Source organism: Tachyglossus aculeatus, chromosome 19 (assembly GCF_015852505.1).
Source record: "Tachyglossus aculeatus isolate mTacAcu1 chromosome 19, mTacAcu1.pri, whole genome shotgun sequence".
Lineage (NCBI taxonomy): Eukaryota > Metazoa > Chordata > Mammalia > Monotremata > Tachyglossidae > Tachyglossus > Tachyglossus aculeatus.
The window spans coordinates 1,365,889-1,387,041 of record NC_052084.1 but is presented as its reverse complement, the minus strand read 5'-3'; the positions used below and the strand labels follow the sequence as shown (position 1 = coordinate 1,387,041).

Sequence of the window (21,153 nt, the reverse complement as noted above, 5' to 3'; positions counted from 1 at the left end):
TAAATACGATTGATTGATTGATTCATTCATTCAGTCGTATTTACTGAGCACCTACTGTGTGCGGAGCACTGGATTCCCCCCCATCTTACCTCCTTCCCTTCCCCACAGCACCTGTATATATGTATATATGTTTGTACGTATTTATTACTCTATTTATTTTGCTTGTACCTATCTATTCTATTTATTTTATTTTGTTAGTATGTTTGATTTTGTTGTCTGTCTCCCCCTTCTAGACTGTGAGCCCGCTGTTGGGTAGGGACCGTCTCGATATGTTGCCAGCTTGGACTTCCCAAGCGCTTAGTCCAGTGCTCTGCACACAGTAAGCGCTCAATAAATACGATTGATTGATGGAATTCATTCATTCGTTCAATCGTATTTACTGAGCGCTTACTGTGTGCAGAGCACTGGACTAAGCGCCTGGGAAATACAAGCTGGCAACATCTAGAGACGGTCCCTACCCAACAGCGGGCTCACAGTCTAGAAGACGGCTTGGACGCCCTCCCCCCCTCCCCCCCGACCCGGGCGCTTAGTACAGCGCCCCGTCCCGGGGATGGAGCGATTGATTCGCCCCAGGAGGCGCCCAGTAAATAGCCCCGAGGGACCTGCTGGACGGGAGAGTTCCAGGTTTGGCCTGACCTGCCCCCGGGCCCAGTGGGGAAGGGGGGGGGGTGCCCAATAAATAGCCTCGAGGGACCGGCGTGGACAGGAGAATTCCGGGTTTGGCCTGACCTTCCCCCGGGCCCGGTGGGAAAGGGGTGAGGTGCCCAATAAATAGCCTCGAGGGACCGGCGTGGACAGGAGAATTCCGGGTTTGGCCCTGCTTGTCCCTGGGCCGGGTGGGAAAGGGGGGAGGTGCCCAATAAATAGTCTCCAGGGACGGACTGGACAGGAGAATTCCGGGTTTGGCCGTACTTGTCCCTTGCCTGGGTGGAAAGTGGGGGAGGCACCCAGTGAATAGCCTCGAATGATGGACTGGACAGGAGAATTCCGGATTTGGCCGTACTTGTCCCTGGGCTGGGTGGGAAAGGGAGGAGGTGCCCAATAAGTTGCCTCGAGTGACCGACTGGACAGGAGAATTCCGGGTTTGGCTGTATTTGCCCCTGAGCCGGGTGTAAAAGGGGGGAAGCGCCCAATAAATAGCCTCGAGGGACTGACTGACGACAGGAGAATTCCGGGTTTGGTCATACTTGCCCCTTGCCTGGGTGGAAAGTGGGGGAAGTGCCCAGTGAATAGCCTCAAGTGACTGACTGGTTAGGAGAATTCCGGGTTTGGCCATACTTGCCTCTGGGCCGGGTGGGAAAGTGAGGAGGTGCCCAATAAATAGCCTCGAGTGACCGCTGAACAGGAGAATTCCGGGTTTGGCCATACTTGCCTCTGGGCCGGGTGGGAAAGTGAGGAGGTGCCCAATAAATAGCCTCGAGTGACCGCTGAACAGGAGAATTCCGGGTTTGGCCCTACTTGCCCCCGGGCCGGGTGGGGAAGGGGGGAGGCGCCCAATAAATACCCTCACGTGGTCAACTGGGCAGAATTCCAGGTTTGTCCATACTTTCCCCTTGGCGCGGTGGGAAAGGGGGTGGATGTCCAACCCTGGGAATTCCTGGAATTTGCTCTTGGCCATCAAAGCGGTGGTAGGGAAAGGGGGAATGGGGGCGTCCATTACAGAATCACCGCTTGAAATGTCAGTGTCCGGCGGTGGAGAACGGCGGGGACGGACAAAGCCCAGGGCCCTGCCCGCAAGGAGCTTACACCATCAATTGTCAATTGTATTTATTGAGCGCTTACTGTGTGCAGAGCACTGTACTAAGCGCTTACAGTCTGCGGGGGCAAGACAAGCCGACCACAGTGGCCAAATACACAACAGAGGGCAAGGAACTTGGCCACCAGCTCTCTTGCATGGGACTCTCCCAAGCGCTCAGTACAGTGCCCTGCCCGCAGCCCTCCCTAAGCACCCTGGGTTGACTGGGAGAGACAATAGTAAGAGCCGATTTACAGATGATTTTTAAAAAGCCTGCGATTTAAATAGCCAAGCAGCAGACAGCAGTACGCTCACCCCTTGGGAAAATCCCGAAGGAGGAAAAGACCAGTTGAGGGTATTTATTGAGCGCTTACTGTGTGCAGAGCACTGTACTAAGCGCCTGGGAGAGGACAGTACAGCGGATTTGGTGGGCACGGTCCCTGCCCACAGGGAATTTACAGAATTTATAGCCTGGATTTGTATCGATCAAATCAATCGAATGCTTAAACGGATCCAGTTGCATAGGTGATACAGAAGGGGCGCTTAGTCCAGTGCTGTGCACACAGTAAGCGCTCAATAAATACGATTGAATGAATGAACCCTGATGGGGTAGGGACCGTCTCTATATGTTGCCGACTTGTACTTCCCAAGCGCTTAGTGCAGTGCTCTGCACACAGTAAGCGCTCAATAAATACGACTGAATGAATGAACCCTGCTAACAATAACCGTGTTGAGCGCTTACTACGTGCCAGGCACTGTACTAAGCTCCGGGGTGGGCGCAAGCAAATCGGGTTGGACACAGTCCCAGCCCCACGTGGAGCTCACAGTCTCAGTCCCCGTTTTCCAGATGAGGTAACTGAGGCCCGGAGAATTCATTCATTGGTTCCGTCGTATTGATTGAGCGCTTACTGTGCGCCGAGCACTGTAGTAGGCGCCTGGAAAGTCCAGTTTGGCAGCAGAGCCAATCTTTTTAGACTGTGAGCCCACTGTTGGGTAGGGACTGTCTCTAGATGTTGCCAATTTGTACTTCCCAAGTGCTTAGTACAGTGCTCTGCACATAGTAAGCGCTCAATAAATATGATTGATGATGATGATCCCTACCCAACAACGGGCTCACAGTCTAGAAGGGGGAGACAGCCAGCAAAACAAAACAAGTAGGCGGGCTTAGTACAGTGCTCTGCACACAGTCAGCGCTCAATAAATACGATTGAATGAATGAGTACCATCAGAGAAGTGAAGTGACTTATCCAAGGTCACCCAGCAGGCAAGCCGGGCTGCCCTCAAGGAGCCTACAAAGCCACTTTCCCCGGATTCCCAAAATGGGGATTAAGACTGGTGGGACAACCTGATCACCTTGTAGCCTCCCCAGCGCTTCGAACAGTGCTTTGCACATAGTAAGCGCTTAATTAATGCCATTATTATTATTATTACGGCTACTAGCTGCTAGCCTTCTCCCAAGGATGATGGTAATCATCGGGCCATTTTTTAAGCGTGTCCTATGTGCCGAGCTCGGTGCTAATCACAGAAGAACGACTGAAATAATAAGCGGGAACTCTGGGAGTAATTGTCTGTTTTAAGATATGTATTATTCATTTAGGAGGGGCGTAATGAGTAGCCATCAAATAATATGGATGCCATTTAATGAACGCCAAGGGGGGGGATAGGGTGCATTTTGATGACCGGCTATTTGACAGTAACTTGGCAGTGGATTTGGGACTTTGAACTCCTGCCTTTAAGTCCTTTCATTTGAAAGGAGCGACAGTCGGGTGCTTAATTAACCCTGCCAGTTTCAAATCAGGTGTGTGTGTGTGTGTTCAATTAAATCGTATTTATTGAGCACCTACTGTGCGCAGAGCACTGTGCTTAGAGAAGCAGCGTGGCTCAGTGGAAAGAGCCCCGGGCTTTGGAGTCAGAGGTCATGGGTTCAAATGCCCACTCCGCCAACTGTCAGCTGGGTGACTTTGGGCAGTACCTGTATATTCATTCATTCAATCGTATTTATTGAGCGCTTACTGTGCGCAGAGCACTGTACTGAGCGCTTGGGAAGTCCAAGTCGGTAACGTATAGAGCCGGGCCCTACCCAACAACGGGCTCACAGTCTAGAAGGGGGAGACAGACAACAAAACGAAACAGGGAGACGGGTGTCGAAATCGTCAGAACAAATAGAATTAAAGCTATATGATGATGATGATGGCATTTATTAAGCGCTTATTATGTGCAAAGCACTGTTCCAACCGCTGGGGAGGTGTATATATGTTTGTACATATTTATTACCCTATTTATTTTACTTGTACATATTCTGTTTTGGCAACATATTATGTTGCCAACTTGTACTTCCCAAGCGCTTAGTACAGTGCTCTGCACACAGTAAGCACTCAGTAAATACGATTGAATGAACGAATGGATATTTATTTTATCTTGTTAATATGTTTTGTTTTGTTGTCCGTCTCCCCCTTCTAGACTGTGAGCCCGCTGTTGGGTAGGAACCATCCCTTTATGTTGCCGTCTTGGACTTCCCAAGCGCTTAGTACAGTGCTCTGCACACAGTAAGCACTCAGTAAATACGATTGAATGAATGAATGGATATTTATTTTATCTTGCTAATATGTTTTCTTTTGTTGTCTGTCTCCCCCTTCTAGACTGTGAGCCCGCTGTTGGGTAGGAACCGTCTCTTTATGTTGTCATCTTGGACTTCCCAAGCGCTTAGTACAGTGCTCTGCACACAGTAAGCGCTCAGTAAATATGATTGAATGAATGGATATTTATTTTATCTTGTTAATATGTTTTGTTTTGTTGTCCGTCTCCCCCTTCTAGACTGTGAGCCCGCTGTTGGGTAGGGACCGTCTCTATATGTTGCCGTCTTGGACTTCCCAAGCGCTTAGTACAGTGTTCTGCACACAGCGCTCAGTAAATACGATTGAATGAATGAAGTCACTTCACTTCTCTGTGCCTCAGTTCCCTCATCTGTAAAATGGGGATTAAGACTGGGAGCCGCCCGCCGTGGGACAACCTGATCACCTTGTTACCTCCCCAGCGCTTAGAACAGTGCTCGGCACATAGTAAGCGCTTAATAAATGCCATCGTTATTATTATTATTATTAGTGTGCATATCGTTGTGGGCAGGGAGTCTGCTAATTCTGTGGTATTGTAAAAAAAAAGTATGGTAAACATTATTGTGTTTGTTCAGCGCTTACTCTGTACTTTCTAGGCCACGCTGCTTCTCTTCCAAGCGCTTAGTACAGTGCTGTGCACATAGTAAGTGCTCCATAGATACCATTGATCGATGTGTATATTGAGTACCTGCCGGGTGCAGGGCACTGGGCTGGGTGCTCTGCACCGACGGGGCCATCAGAAAATATCATCGATTAGCTGCTGTGCGGCCTTGGGCGAGTCACTTCATGGTTTAGCGGCAAGAGCCCGGACTTGGGAGACAAGAGGTCCTGGGTTCTAATCCCACCTCCGCCACCTGTCTGCTGTGTGACCCTGGGCAAGCCACTTAACTTCTCTGAGCCTCAGTTCCCTCATCTGGAAAGTGGGGATGAAGACTGTGAGCCCCACGTGGGACAACCTGATTACCTTGTATCCCCCCACCCCCCGAGCGCTTAGAACAGTGCTTAACAAATACCATACTTATTATTATTATTATTATTATTATTATATTATTATTATTATATTATTATTATTATTGGGGAAGCAGCGTGGCTCATTGAAAAGAGCACGGGCTTTGGAGTCAGAGGTCGTGGGTTCAAATCCCGGCTCCGCCAACTGTCAGCTGTGTGACTTTGGGCAAGTCACTTCACTTCTCCAGGCCTCAGTTACCTCATCTGTAAAATGGGGATGAAGACTGTGAGCCCCAAGTGGGACAACCTGATCCCCTTGTATCCTCCCCAGCGCTTAGAACAGTGCTTTGCACATAGTAAGCACTTAACAAATGCCATTATTATTATTATCCTTTGGGCCTCAGTTACCTCATCTGTAAAATAGGGATTGACACTGTGAGCCCCCTGTGGGCCCGGCCCGATTTCCTTGTATCCACCCCAGCGCTTAGTACAGTGCCCACTACCCAGTAAGCGCGTAACAAATACCACAATTAAGACTTGTAACCTGGGAGAATCTGTACATTGTCCCTCGTCCGCGGACTTCCTTACCGAGGGCCCCGGATGAGGACGCCAGGGCCCAAAGTTTTCCCCTTCAGTGTTTCCTCTTCCTATCAATCAGCGCTATTAATTGAGCGCTTACTTTGTGCAGAGCACCGTACTAAGTGCTTATCAATCAGTGGTATTTACTGAGCGCTTAGTAGGTGGCGGGGCACTGTACCGAGTGCTTAGGCGAGTATCGTACATCAGACGTAGCAGGCCCGGTCCCCGGCCACAACTGCGGTCCCAAACCGGCCAGTTTTCCTCATCTATTTCCAGGCAGTCCTGACCCTAATCCACCATCCCCTTTGCCTCCGTCGCCACGGGGTGCTTGTTCCAGGATTTTTCTCTTCGGCTGGAGCCCGGATAATAATAGTCATTGTGATTGTCTTGGGATTTGTTAAGCGCTTATTTTGTGCCAAGCGCCGGGACAGATGCCGTACAATCGGTTGAGGCCCGGCCCCCGGCCCCCATGGGGCGCGCCGTGTATGGGGGAGGGAGAGCAAGCATTTTTCATCCCCATTTTGAGGACGAGGAAGCCGAGGCGCGGTGGAGGTGAGTGATTTATCCAAGACTGGGATGAGAACCCAGGTCTCCCGACTCCCAGCCCGGAGCTCTTCCCACTCGGCCACGCCGATTCTCCTGCTTTCTTCCTGCCGTAACACGGAAAGTAGTAGGTTTCCTTTGTCAGGGTGAGGGCGGGGGTGGAACTGAAGGTCTCGACCCACGGAAGAGGACACCGGATGATATTTTTCCTCATTTTAACCCCCTGGAAAGCTACCATCCACGGCTGTACTCAATCAATCAATCAATCGTATTTATTGAGCACTTACTGTGTGCAGAGTACTGGACTAAGCGCTTGGGAAGTACAAATTGGCAACATCTAGAGACAGTCCCTACCCAACAGTGGGCACGCAGTCTAGAAGGGGGAGACAGAGAACAAAACCAAACATATTAACAAAATAAAATAAATAGAATAGATATGTACAAGTAAAATAAATAAATAGAGTAATAAATATGTACAAACAGATATACAGAAGGTGGTAAGACGGGGGGGGGACTCTCCCGAGTGCCCCGCACACAATAAGCGCTCAGTATTTACTTGCCCCTGTTTTGTTGTCTGTCTCCCCACTTCTAGCCTGTGAGCCCGTTTTTGGGTAAGGATTGGCTCTATTTGTTGCTGAATGTACTTTCCAAGCGCTCAGTACAGTGCTCTGCTCCCAGTAAGCACTCAATAAAAACGATTGAATGAATAAATCCAACCCATTGAGAAGCGACCTGGCCTAGTGGATAGAGCCCGGGCCTAGGAGTTGGAAGGACCCGGGTTCTAGTTATAATAATAATAATAATGGCATTTATTAAGCGCTTACTATGTGCAGAGCACTGTTCTAAGCGCTGGGGAGGTTACAAGGTGATCAGTTTGTGCGCTTACTATGTGCAGAGCACTGTTCTAAGAGAAGCAGCATGGCTCAGTGGAAAGAGCACGGGCTTTGGAGTCAGTGGTCATGGGTTCAAATCCTGGCTCCGCCAGTTGTCAGCTGTGTGACTTTGGGCAAGTCACTTAACTTCTCAGTGCCTCAGTTACCTCATCTGTAAAATGGGGATTGATTGTGAGCCCCCTATGCGGCAGCCTGATCACCTTGTAACCTCCCCAGTGCTTAGAACAGTGCTTTGCACATAGTAAGCGCTTAATAAATGCCATTATTACTATTATTATTCTAAGCGCTGGGGAGGTTACAAGGTGATCAGTTTGCCCCACAGGGGGCTCACAGTCTTCATCCCCGTTTTCCAGATGAGGGAACTGAGGCACAGAGAAGTGAAGTGACTCGCCCAGAGCCACACAGCTGACAATTGGCCGAGCCGGGATTTGAACCCATGACCTCTGACTCCAAAGCCCGGGCTCTTTCCGACTCCGCCGTTTATCTGCTGTGCGGTCTTGGGCGAGCGACTTCACTTCTCTGTGCATCCGTTTCCTCTGCCGTAAAATGGGCACGCCTGTTCTACCTCCTACATAGACCGTGAGCCCCATGCGGGATGGGGGCTGTGCTGACCTAATTAATTTGTACCTCCGCCATAGTGTTGGACGCATAGTAAGTGCTTAAAAAAAATCATTAAAAAAAGAAGGATTGATTGATAGGAGAGAGGGAAATGAATGTGTCCGGACACCCGAGAGGGAGGACCCAAAGTGATTCCCAACTTTTCCGATGCCAAGCACTCGACCCGTCTCTAGATGTTGCGGTGGGGATGGATATTGAAGCTGGCAATCCCTCCCGCCGCCCTTTCCCCTCCCAGCAGGCTCCTCTAAGCAAAATCACCCCCCCGTTTTTCCCCAACTTTTCCCCCTAGCACCCATTTTGACCCTTTTAGTCGTTTTCCTCGCTCTTCCCTGCCCCCCAATTCCTCTTGGCCACGTTTATAGGGCGGCGGCAGCGTCTCCGAGTGGTCAGCGTGCGGATCTCTCCCCGCGGGCCGGCCGCCCGTCCTGCCCGTCCAAGCGCTTAGTACAGTGCTCTGCACACAGTAAGCGCTCAATAAATACGATTGATTGCCCCACGTCTCCTTCGGGAGCGGCTTCGGGAGCAGCACGGCGCTGCTGACTCTCATCCTCGGCCTCGGCCCGACGCTAATTCCCAGCTCCTGCTCTTCCTCGCTTCGGGCGGCCACCGGAACCGGGAAGGGCCCAAAGATGTCCCCGGGAGGGACCGGTGTCCTCCCGACTTCCCAATTGGACCGATTCCGCGCACGCCGCTCCTGCTCCCAGGTGCTTTCCCATCAGTGATCTCCTCCTGGCTCCCAACCTCTCCTATTCTCTCCCCGCCTATTGCCATCCTCTGCGATTTAATAATAATAATGATGATGGCATTTATTAAGCGCTTACTACGTGCAAAGTTGCGATTTAATAATAACGATGGCATTTATTAAGCGCTTACCACATGCAAAGCACTGTTCTAAGCACCGGGGAGGTTACAAGGTGATGAGGTTGTCCCACGGGGGGCTCCCAGTCTTCATCCCCGTTTTCCAGATGAGGGAACTGAGGCCCAGGGAAGTGAAGCCACTCGCCCAAAGTCACCCAGCTGACAAGCGGCGGAGCCGGGATTTGAACCCATGACTTCTGACTCCAAAGCCCGGGCTCTTCCCACTGAGCCCCGCTGCTTCTCTGCTCTGTAATAGCACTCGTCAGCATCCCCCCGGGAGGCAGTTAGTCGGTGCCCAGCACTGTGCTAAGGGCTGGGTCCGAGCTAGGAGGATCCGATCGGATACAGTCCCCGTCCCACATTTAACTCATCATCTAGGACATGAAGAAAACGGGAATCTTCAGCCCATCATTCAGTCAGTTGTGCTTACCGTCGGCCGAGCACTGTACTAAACACTTGGGAGAGTCGACACAGTCCCAGCCATTTTACAGATGAGGATGCCAAGGCCCAAAGGTTTCGCCTTCAGTGTGTTTCTTCTTCCTATCAATCAGCGGTATTGATTGAGTGCTTTAGTGCAGAGCACCGTAATAATAAGTGGTATTTACTGAGCGCTTACTGGGAGGCAGGGCACCATACCAAGTGCCTAGGCGAGTATCGTACATCAGATTTAGCAGGCCCGGTCCCCGGCCACAACGAGGGATCGGTTTCTGTATAAATTCCTTTCTGTCTTTTGCCCCCTTTGGATTGTGAATGCCTGGTGATCAGAGATGTCGTCCTCCTCCTTTATCGTGCTCTCCCAGGCGCCCACGACCGCTATCGGTAAATACTGTGGTTTGATCCCTGACTCATCGCTGTCTTTCAACTGTTAACATTGTCTTGGGTAAATCCCGTCCATTTCCCCTCCCCGGCATTTACTGGATAATAAATAATAACGATGGTATTGGTTAATCAATCAATCAGTCGTATTTATTGAGCGCTTCCTGTGTGCAGAGCACTGGACTAAGCGCTTGGGAAGTACAAGTTGGCAACACATAGAGACGGTCCCTACCCAACAGCGGGCTCACAGTCTAGAAGGGGGAGACAGAGAACAAAACCAAATATACTAACAAAATAAAATAAATAGAATAGATGTGTACAAGTAAGATAAGTCATCATCAATCGTATTTATTGAGCGCTTACTGTGTGCAGAGCACTGGACTAAGCGCTTGGGAAGTACAAGTCGGCAACACATAGAGACGGTCCCTACCCGACAGCGGGCTCGCAGTCTAGAAGGGGGAGACAGAGAACAAAACCAAATATACTAACAAAATAAAATAAATAGAATAGATATGTACAAGTAAGATAAATACATAGAGTAATAAATATGTAAAATAAAACATATATACATATATACAGGTGCTGTGGGGAAGGGAAGGAGGTAAGAGGTTAAGTGCTTACTCTTAGAACAGTGCTTTGCACCTAGTAAGCGCTTAACAAATACTATTATTATTATTATTATTATGTGCCAAGTACTGTTCTAAGCGCCGGGATAGGTACAAGGTAATCAGTTTGTCCCACGTGGGGCTCACAGTGTTAATCCCCATTTTGCAGATGAGGTAACTGAGGCACAGAGAAATTAAGTAGCTCGCCCAAGGTCACACAGCAGAAAAGAGGTGTAGCTGGGATTATATGTGTATATATGTTTGTACATATTTATTACTCTATTTATTTTACTTGTACATATCTATTCTATTTATTTATTTATTTTATTTAGTTAGTATGTTTAGTTTTGTTCTCTGTCTCCCCCTTTTAGACTGTGAGCCCACTGTTGGGTAGGGACTGTCTCTAGATGTTGCCAACTTGTACTTCCCAAGCGCTTAGTACAGTGCTCTGCACACAGTAAGCGCTCAATAAATATGATTGATTGATTGATTGATTAGAATCCCAAGCTCACGCTCTTTCCACTAAGCCAAGCTGCTTGCCTGGACCCATCTTCACCTATATGGCCTCACCCTGATCCAGACAATCTTGTTTGTTTTTTCATGGTATTTGTTAAGCCCTTTCTATATGCCGGGCACTGTACTAAGCGCTGGGGTAATCTCAAGACAATTAGATCAGACATGGTCCCTGTCCTCTTAGGGCTCACAGTGTAAGAAGGAGGGAGAGCGGTTATCTGGTTCCCGGTTGAGGAAAAGAGAGGTTGGGCGCCTTTCCCAAGGTTGCACAGCAAGGCAGGGGCAGAGCCAGGTCTCAAATCCAGGTGACAGACTCCTATCCCTGCTTCTCTCCACTAGCCCCCCGCCTTTGCCTCAGTGTCCCCGCTTTGTGTGCCAAACTTGGGGTTGTGTTGGAAGAGCGGAGCCGGATACGTATATATGTTTGTACATATTTATTACTCTATTTATTCTACTTGTTCATATCTATTCTATTTATTTTATTTTGTTAGTATGTTTGGTTTTGTTCTCCGTCTCCCCCTTTTAGACTGTGAGCCCACTGTTGGGTAGGGACCGTCTCTAGATGTTGCCAACTTGGACTTCCCAAGCGCTTAGCCCAGTGCTCTGCACACAGTAAGCGCTCGATAAATACGATGGATTGATTGATTGACGGTGTTCCACGCAGGACGTGGGGCACGTCAGCATTCATTCAATTGTATTTATCGAGCGCTTACAGGGTGCAGAGCAGCAGTGACGGCCTTGCGCCCTCACATTCCCCTTCCTCGCTTTCCCTTTCAGGTGAATCCCGGTCCAGAAGGCCCTTCCAGCCCATTCCTGCTCCTTGACAGGGGCGAACCCTCGGACCCTCCCTGAGCCCCTAGGGCGGTCCCGGCCCCCTCTCCCCCAGGTAAGGCAGCTCCCACTTTGGGATTCAATTCCGGAGAGCTGGAGGGTGGGTGAGGGGGTCCAAGCGCTTAGTACAGTGCTCTGCACATAGTAAGCGCTCAATAAATGCGATTGATGATGATGAGGGGGTGGGGGCACCCTGTGGGCCCTGGCCGGCATTCCCTCCCCTCAACCCTCTCCCCCCCGGGCATTCCAGGACGAGCAGAATGAAGGACATCATGGCGAACAGCAGCACCACCAGCGTCTCCCAGGCCCGGAAAGCCGTGGAGCAGCTCAAGATGGAAGCCTGCATGGACAGGATAAAGGTGAGCTCGGCTCCCCTCCCCGGGGATGCAGAAACGCGGGGCTCGGTGGAAACTAGGAGAAGCAGCGGGGCTCAGTGGAAAGAGCCCGGGCTTTGGAGCCAGGGGTCGTGGGTTCAAATCGCGGATCCGCCACTTCTCAGCTGTGTGACTTTGGGCAAGTCACCTGACTTCTCTGGGCCTCAGGTCCCTCATCTGTAAAATGGGGGTGAAGAGTGTGAGCCCCCCCGTGGGACAGCCTGATCGCCTTGTAACCTCCCCAGCGCTTAGAAGCGTGCTTTGCACATAGTAAGCGCTTAATAAATGCCATTATAAAAAAACTTGACTCCAGCCTTTTCTCCCGGGGTACAGTTCAGTCACCACTCCCCCCGAGGGGGAGTATTCCCCAACCCCTACTGAATGCTGAGCATTATGGGAACAATAATAATAATAATAATAATGGTATTTGTTAAGCGCTTACTATGTGCGAAGCGCTGTTCTAAGCACTGGGGAGTTACAAATGCTGTCGGGTTTCCAGCCGCCCCGGGCGGGTTATCCCGAGCCAAGCAGGGGCAGCCTCTCGGAGACGCCCTCGGGGGCCGAATGCCAGCGGAGAGTCCCCAGAGATGGGTACGCTTTCTGGCTCCGTTGTCACATTAGTGAGCCTCCGGGACACCGGGGCCATTTTCCAGCCCGGCACCACGTCCTCCTTCGTGGTTCGGCCACATTTGCCCTCCGGTGGGGCCCCGGCGTGGGCGAAGCACTGAGGCCGCCCACGGCTTTATCGGAAATTTCTCCGAGGATGTGAGCCAAGGCGGACGTGGAACCTCTTCCGACGGGCAGGCCGGGGAGGATGGGACTGGCCCTTGCGGAATCATCATCACCTTCTAGACTGTGAGCCCACTGTTGGGTAGGGACCTTCTCTATATCATCATCATCATCATCAATCGTATTTATTGAGCGCTTACTGTGTGCAGAGCACTGTGCTAAGCGCTTGGGAAGTACAAGTTGGCAACATATAGAGACAGTCATCATCATCATCATCATCAATCGTATTTATTGAGCGCTTACTGTGTGCAGAGCACTGTGCTAAGCGCTTGGGAAGTACAAGTTGGCAACATATAGAGACAGTCCCTACCCAACAGTGGGCTCACAGTCGAAAAGGGCTCACAGTCTAAAAGTTGCCAAATTGTACTTCCCAAGCGCTTAGTACAGTGCTCTGCACACAGTGCTTTGCACATAGTAAGCGCTTAATAAATGCTACCATCACAGTAAGCACTCAATAAATACGATTGAATGAATGAATCATCATCATCATCGTCACTGGTATTCCCCAACCCCTACTGAATGCTGAGCATTATGGGAGCAATAATAATAATAATGGTATTAAGCTCTTACTATGTGCGAAGCGCTGTTTTAAGCACTGAGGGGATACACGTGGGGCTCACAGTCTTCATCCCCACTTTCCAGATGAGGGAACTGAGGCACAGAGAAGTGAAGTGACTTGCCTAAAGTCACACAGCTGACAGTTGGCAGAGCCGGGATTTGAACCCATGACTTCTGACTCCCAAGCCCGGGATGTTTCCATTGAGCCACTCTGTTGAACTTCCCAAGCGCTTAGTACAGTGCTCTGCACACAGTAAGTGCTCAGTAAATACGACTGAATGAATGAATGAATGACCTAATGGATAGAGCGCAGGCCTGGGAGTCCGAAGGGCCTGAGTTCTAATCCCGGCCCCGCCAGTTGGCTGCTGCGTGACCCTGGGCGAGTCACTTCACTTCTCCGGGCCTCAGTTCCCTCATCTGGAAAATGGGGATGAAGACCGTGAGCCCCACGCGAGACAGGGGCTGTGTCCAACCCAATTACCTTGTATCTACCCAATCAATCAATCAATCAGTCGTATTTGTTGAGCGCTTACTGTGTGCAGAACACTGTACTATGCACTTGGGAAGTACAAGTCGGCAACAAATAGAGACGATCCCTATCCAACAGCGGGCTCACAGTCTAGAAGGGGGAGACAGACAACAAAACGTATTAACAAAATAAGATAAATAGATCAATCAATCAATCAATCGTATTTATTGAGCGCTTACTGTGTCTAGCACAGAGTAAATGCTTAACAAATGCTACTATTATTGTTATTATCGTGCTAATAGTTTGAGAGAGCACACAAGGAGCCAAGCCCCTAGGGATGAGGTAATAATAATAATAATAATGATGGCATTTATTAAGCGCTTACTATGTGCAAAGCACCGTTCTAAACGCTGGGGAGGTTACAAGGTGATCAGGTTGTCCCACGGGGGGCTCACAGGCTTCATCCCCATTTTCCAGATGAGGCAACTGAGGCACAGAGAAGTGAAGTAACTCGCTTCTGACTTTATGCTCAGAAGCTCTCATTAAACGCTCTCAGCGAGCTCTTAGACAAACACTGTAAACAAGCGCTCATGCAAACGGCCTTTAGAGCACAATTTACGGCCTTCCGAAAAGAAGGCGGGGTAGGAAAATAAAAAAATAAAGAAGAAAGCGAAAAACCCAGCCCTTTTGATTAAAAAGGTGGACTCCCTGATCTACGAGATGAGGAAGTGGAACTATTTTGAAAACAGAATTGATTTTTCTCTGTGATTTTAGTCTTTTGAAAATAGGCCTAGGTCGGGCGTCCATCACGCCGGTCCGGTCGACTCCTTAATTGGGGTTCCTCCTTAATTGGGGGACAGTTCCCTGTCCCACCCGGAGCTGCCAATCCAAGGAGGAGGGAGAACGGGTATTGGACCCCCGTTTTACAGATGAGAGAACTGAGGCACAGAAGGGTGAAGCAACCTGCCCAAGGCCGCAGCCGGCTGGTTGCGGAGCCGAGGCAAGAAGCCAGATCTCCCGACTCCCTAGGCCGGTGTTGTCCCCACCATCATCATCATCAATCGTATTTATTGAGCGCTTACTATGTGCAGAGCACTGTACTGAGCGCTTGGGAAGTACAAATTGGCAACATATAGAGGCAGTCCCTACCCAACAGTGGGCTCACAGTCTAAAAGGGGGAGACAGAGAACAAAACCAAACATACTAACAAAATAAAATAAATAGAATAGATATGTACAAGTAAAATAAATAAATAAATAGAGTAATAAATATGTACAAATATATATACATATATACAGGTGCTGTGGGGAAGGGAAGGAGGTAAGATGGGGGGGGGTGGAGAGGGGGACGAAGGGGAGAGGAAGGAAGGGGCTCACCAGGCCACCCCGCGCTCATTCCTCCTCTTTTCCGCCGTCACGGCAGCCTGCAGACTCCTCCGAATCCCAGCCCGTAGACGTGTCGCCGAATGAGCGGGGAAGAAGGTCGGGTGGTTTAACACTCCCCGTCTCTGCCCCAAACTCTGCCAAGATAAAGGTATCGCAATCAATCAATCAGTCAATCGTATTTATTGAGCGCTTACTGTGTGCGGAGCACTGGACTAAGCGCTGGGGAAGTCCATAGAGACGGTCCCTTACCCAACAGCGGGCTCGCGGTCTAGAAGGGGGAGACGGAGAACGAAACAAAACATATTAACAAAATAAAATAAATAGAATAGATATGAACGAGTAAAATAAGCCAGGCTCATCGCGACACACACAGAAAGAGCCGCGGTAATTAGGTGGTAGGAGAGGAGACGGGAGAGGGGGATAATAATAATAATAATGACGGCATTTGTTCATTCAATTGTATTTATTGAGCGCTTACTGTGTGCAGAGCACTGTACTAAGCGCTGGGGGGATACAAGGTAATCAAGGTTGTCCCACAAGCCCTTACTATGTGCAAAGCACTGTTCTAAGCGCTGGGGGGATACAGGGTAATCAAGGTTGTCCCACATGTGGGGCTCACAGTCTTCATCCCCATTTTACAGATGAGGGAACTGAGGCTAGAGAAGTGAAGTGACTTGCCCCAGGTCACCCAGCAGACATGTGGCGGAGCCGGGATTCGAACCCGTGACCCCCCCCGACTCCCAAGCCCGGGCTCTTTCCACCGAGCCAAGCTGTTTCTCCACCAAGCTAGCTGTCTTCCTCAGAAGAAGACTCGCATACAGAGGAGGCTCAGAGGAGGTAGGGATATCACCGAACACGGGGCTGAGCGGTTCATTCATTCCATCGTATTTATTGAGCGCTCACTGTGTGCAGAGCACTGCGCTAAGCGCTTGGGAAGGACAAGTTGGCAACATCCAGAGACGGTCCCTTCCCAGCTCACAGTCTAGAAGGGGGAGACAGAGAACAAAACAAAACAGATTAACCAAAGAAAATAGAATAAAATAGGACGGTTCGTGGTTGATGGATGATTAATTGTTGGAGCCTTGCTTCCCAACCCTAGAGAGTTTGTTGGAAGACGGGAGAGGGAGGGAAAAGCCAGATCGAGGGGAAATGCGACCTTTTGGATCGTGGAGGGGCGGAGGGGCGGGCGTTCCTCAAACCGCTCAACGGGCAAGGTGGCAATTAACGTTAGAAAGGCAGGAAGGGCGCACAGGGAGCGTGGGCGTGGAGGGAATTTTGTCTGCGAAAGGAGGAAAGGCGGCGAGGGGGATAATGACGGGGTAGCGAGTCCGGAGGTGCCAGGGAAGAAGAGAAAAGGAGACAACGCCGGAGAGAGGGAACCGCCGGGTAGGGGAGCAAAGCTCGACGGTGAGCCCACTCTGTGTTGCCGACTTGGACTGCCCGAGCGCTCAGTCCGGCGCCCTGCGCACAGTAAGCGCCCAATAAATACGGATGGATGAAGCCGCGTCGTGAGGAGAGCGGTGGCCCGCATCGTTGTCTCTGGGGAAGGGCCGAGGGAGAGGAGGCGGCGGCGGCCGCAGGTGGGAGAGAGCCCGGCTGCGCTGACAGGCCTCAGCATCCATCCCGGGACGCGAGCCGGCGCCTGGGTTGGCATTTGGGCGGACCCACGTGTGCGGCGCGCCGCCGGTTCCACCCCTGCACCGTCCCCTCCTCCTGACGCCAAGGCCCGCAAGGCGATAATAATAACAATAATAATCAATCAATCATATTTATTGAGCGCTTACTGTGTGCAGAGCACTGTACTTGGGAAGTACAAGTCGGCAACACATAGGGACAGTCCCTACCCAACAGCGGGCTCACAGTCTCGAAGAATAATAATAAAAACTGTTATATTTATAGCACTTACCGTGTGCCAGGCGCTGTACTAAGTGCTGGATTAGATAAACCTATAGTAATTGTGGTATTTGTTAAGCGCTTACTATGTGCCAGGCACTGTACTAAGGGCTGGGATAGATAATCCTATAGTAATTGTGGTATTTGTTCGCCTTGTATCCCCCCAGCGCTTAGAGCAGTGCTTTGCACATAGTAAGTGCTTAACAAATACCATTATTATTATTATGTGCCAGGCACTGTACTAAGTGCTGGGATAGATAATCTTAATAATTATGATATTTGTTAAGTGCTTACTATGTGCCAGGCACTGTACCAAGTGCTGGGATAGATAATCATATAGTAATTGTGGTATTTGTTAAGCGCTTACAATATGCCAAGCACTGTACTAAGTGCTGGGATAGATAATCATATGGTAATTGTGGTATTTGTTAAGCGCTACGTGCCAGGCACTGTACTAAGTGCTGGGGTAGATAATCATATGGTAATTGTGGTATTTGTTAAGTGCTTACTATGTTCCAGGCACTGTACTAAGTGCTGGGATAGATAATCGCATAGTAATTGTGTTATTTGTTAAGCGCTTATTATGTGCCAGGCACTGTACTAAGTGCTGGGATAGATAATCGTAATAATTGTGGTATTTATTAAGCACTTACTATGTGCCAGGCACTGTACTAAGTGCTGGGTTAGATAATCATATAGTAATTGTAGTATTTGTTAAGCGCTTACTATGTGCCAGGCACTGTACTAAGTGCTGGGATAGATAATCATAATAATTGTGGTATTTGTTAAGTGCTTACTATGTGCCAGGCACTGTACTAAGTGCTGGGATAGATAATCATATAGTAATTGTGGTATTTGTTAAGCACTTACTATGTGCCAGGCACTGTACTAAGTGCTGGGATAGATAATCATAATAATTGTGGTATTTGTTAAGTACTTACTATGTGCCAGGCACTGTACTAAGTGCTGGGGTAGATAATCATATAGTAATTGTGGTATTTGTTGAGCGCTTACTATGTGCCACATACTATACTAAGCACTGGGATAGATACAAGGTAATCGAGTCCTTATCCCACTTGGGGCTCACGGTCTTTATCCCGGTTTTCCAGATGTGATTGTAATAAGGCTTTCGAGGTGGGGAGCACGCTGGTCTGTCATTCATTCATTCAGTCGTATTTATTGAGCGCTTACTGTGTGCAGAGCACTGTACTAAGCGCTTAGGAAGTCCAAGTTGGCAGCATCTAGAGACGGTCCCTACCCAACAGCGGGCTCACAGTGTCAGGTGGGAAGGGGGAGTGAGTTGGAAGCCGGAGGAAGGCCAATTGTCAGCTGGGTGACTTTGGGCAAGTCACTTCATTTCCCTGGGCCTCAGTGACCTCATCTGGAAAATGGGGATTAAGGCGGAGAGCCCCCCGTGGGACAACCTGATCACTTTGTAACCTCTCCAGCGCTTAGAACAGTGCTTTGCACATAGTAAGTGCTTAATAAATGCCATTATTATTATTATTATTATTATTATTATAAGGGGAGGATAGGGTGCATTTTGATGACCAGCTATTTGACAATAACTTGGCAGTGGATTTGGGACTTTGAACTCCTGCCTTAAGGTCCTTTCATTTTAAAGGAGCCTTATTTTAAATTAAATTAAATTTCATTTTAAATTACCCGGCCAGTTTCAAATCGGGTGTGTGTGTGTGTGTGTTCAATTAAATCGTATTTATTGAGCACTTACTGTGTGCAGAGCACTGTGCTTAGTGCTTCGAGAAGCAGCGTGGCTCAGTGGAAAGAGCCTGGGCTTTGGAGTCAGAGGTCATGGGTTCAAATCCCGGCTCCTCCAATTATCAGCTGTGTGACCCTGGGCAATACCTGTGTATGTTTGTACATATTTATTACTCTATTTATTTATTTTACTTGTACATATTTATTCTATTTATTTTATCTTGTTAATATGTTTTGTTTTGTTGTCTGTCTCCCCTTTCTAGACTGTGAGCCTGCTGTCAGGTAGGGACCGTCTCTATATGTTGCCAACTTGGACTTTCCAAGTGCTTAGTACAGTGCTCTGCACACAGTAAGCGCTCAATATATACGAATGAATGAATGAATGAATATTTATTTTATCTTGTTAATATGTTTTGTTTTGTTGTCCGCCTCCCCCTTCTAGACTGTGAGCCCGCTGTTGGGTAGGGACCGTCTCTATATGTTGCCGACTTGGACTTCCCAAGCGCTTAGTGCGGTGCTCTGCACACAGTAAGCGCTCAATAAATGCAGTTGAATGAATGAATTCCTTGGATATCTTGTACGTAGTTACTGTTCTATTTATTTTATTTTGTTAATCTGTTTTGTTTTGTTGTCTGTCTCCCCCTTCTAGACTGTGAGCCCGCTGCTGGGTAGGGACTGTCTCTATACGTTGCCAACTTGGACTTCCCAAGCGCTTAGTCCAGTGCTCTGCACGCAGTAAGCGCTCAATAAATACGATTGAGTGAATGATTGAATAAATACGATTGAATGAATGAATGAAGGGGATTGAATGAACGAATGAATCAATCAATCGTATTTATTGAGCGCTTACTGCGTGCAGAGCACTGGACTAAGCGCTTGGGAAGTACAAGTTGGCAACATACGAATGAATGATTGAATAAATACGATTGAATGAGTGAATGAAGGTGAGGTACCTGAGGAAGTGACTTGCCCGAGGTCACACAATAGACCCGCGGTGGAGCTGGGATTCGAACCCAGGTCCCCCAGACTCCCAGGCCCGTTAGGCCACGTGGCTTCTCGTGGTCTGTCGTCCTGGAACGAGTGATCGGAGGGGCCGGGGATGGAGCCGGGAAGTTCTTCCGCCAAATGTCGGTCCATTTAAGCCGGGGGTTCCCAGATCCCACGTGCGGGGACTCGGTGGGCTCGCTTTGAGACCCCCCGGAGTTTGATTTCTTCCTCCCGCCCCCCTCCTCAGCCCCTCCCGGAGCAGCGGCCCTAATGGAGGCCCCTCTGGTCTTGTCTCCCCCCGCCACCGCAGGTGTCCAAGGCCGCGGCGGACCTGCTGGCCTACTGCGACGCCCACCTCCGGGAGGACCCCCTGATCATCCCGGTGCCCGCCTCCGAAAACCCCTTCCGAGAGAAGAAGTTCTTCTGTACCATCCTCTGAGCCCGGCGGGGACGAAAACGACTCCGTCGCCCGCCCGGGGAGAGCCGGCGGGGCCCGTGCATGCTTGTAGCCTTAGAGGACCGGGTCCTCCTCCCCTTCCCCCTCCTCCGCACGCCCCGGCCCGGGCGCGGCCGAGCCGCCGGTGTTGGCACAGCCCCGGGCCCATGGGTCCGGCGGGCGGGGGGCGGGGGGCCGCCCGGGGAGTAGGCCCGGCCGCCGGCGGAGGCCTCCCTCCCTTAGCCGCGGTCGGCGAGCGGGGTGGAGGGCCGGAGAGTCCGGGCGATGGACGGTCCCTGCCCGGTGTCAAGCCAAAAGCTGTGGGGGGCCGCTTCCGTCCGGCCTCCCACGACGGCTGGCCGGTGGGGCAGGGGTGCCGGGCCCTCCCCGCCCCGGGCGTCCCCGAGGCCCTGACGCGTTTCGGGGGGTCGTCGTCGTCGTGCCGTTCTCCCGCCCCCCTGGATGTGAGTGAGTGTTGTAGTAAATTTGACTAGAAACTCCAGCGGTGACTCCGGCCTGCTTCCCAGCGCGGGGCCGCCGACCCGCCCGCCGGGCTTGGGCACCCGCCCCCTCCTCGGGCCGCCCGCTTCCAGGCTGGCCCCGGAGGAGGTCGGAGGTCAGGGGTCAGCAGCGGGGGGAGAAGGTGCCCCCGTCCAGGTGGCTTCAACCGGGTGCCCTACCGTTATGGAGTCAGAGGTCAGGGGTTCGAATCCTGACTCGTATTTATTGAGCGCTTACTGTGTGCAGAGCGCTGGACTAAGCGCTTGGGAAGTCCAAACTGGCAACATCTAGAGACAGTCCCGACCCAACAGTGGGCTCACAGTCTAAAAGGGGGAGACAAAACCGAACATACTAACAAAATAAAATAAATAGAATAGATTTGTACAAGTAAAATAAATAAATTTGTCTGCTGTGTGACCTTGGGCAAGTCAGTTAACTTCTCTAAGCCTCGGTTACGTCATCTGTAAAATGGGGATTAAGACGGTGAGCCC

General features: G+C 50.3%; 1 protein-coding gene across 1 annotated transcript; it reads left to right on the top strand.

Annotated features, from left to right (window-relative positions):
• Positions 1–11,792: 11,792 nt before the first annotated feature.
• Positions 11,793–20,370, top strand: GNG4 (G protein subunit gamma 4). The gene is made up of 2 exons (XM_038761317.1): positions 11,793–11,910; positions 20,036–20,370. Exons 1-2 carry the CDS (start codon positions 11,812–11,814, stop codon positions 20,162–20,164), a joined length of 228 nt encoding a protein of 75 aa, XP_038617245.1. The 5' UTR covers positions 11,793–11,811; the 3' UTR covers positions 20,165–20,370.
• Positions 20,371–21,153: the final 783 nt, after the last annotated feature.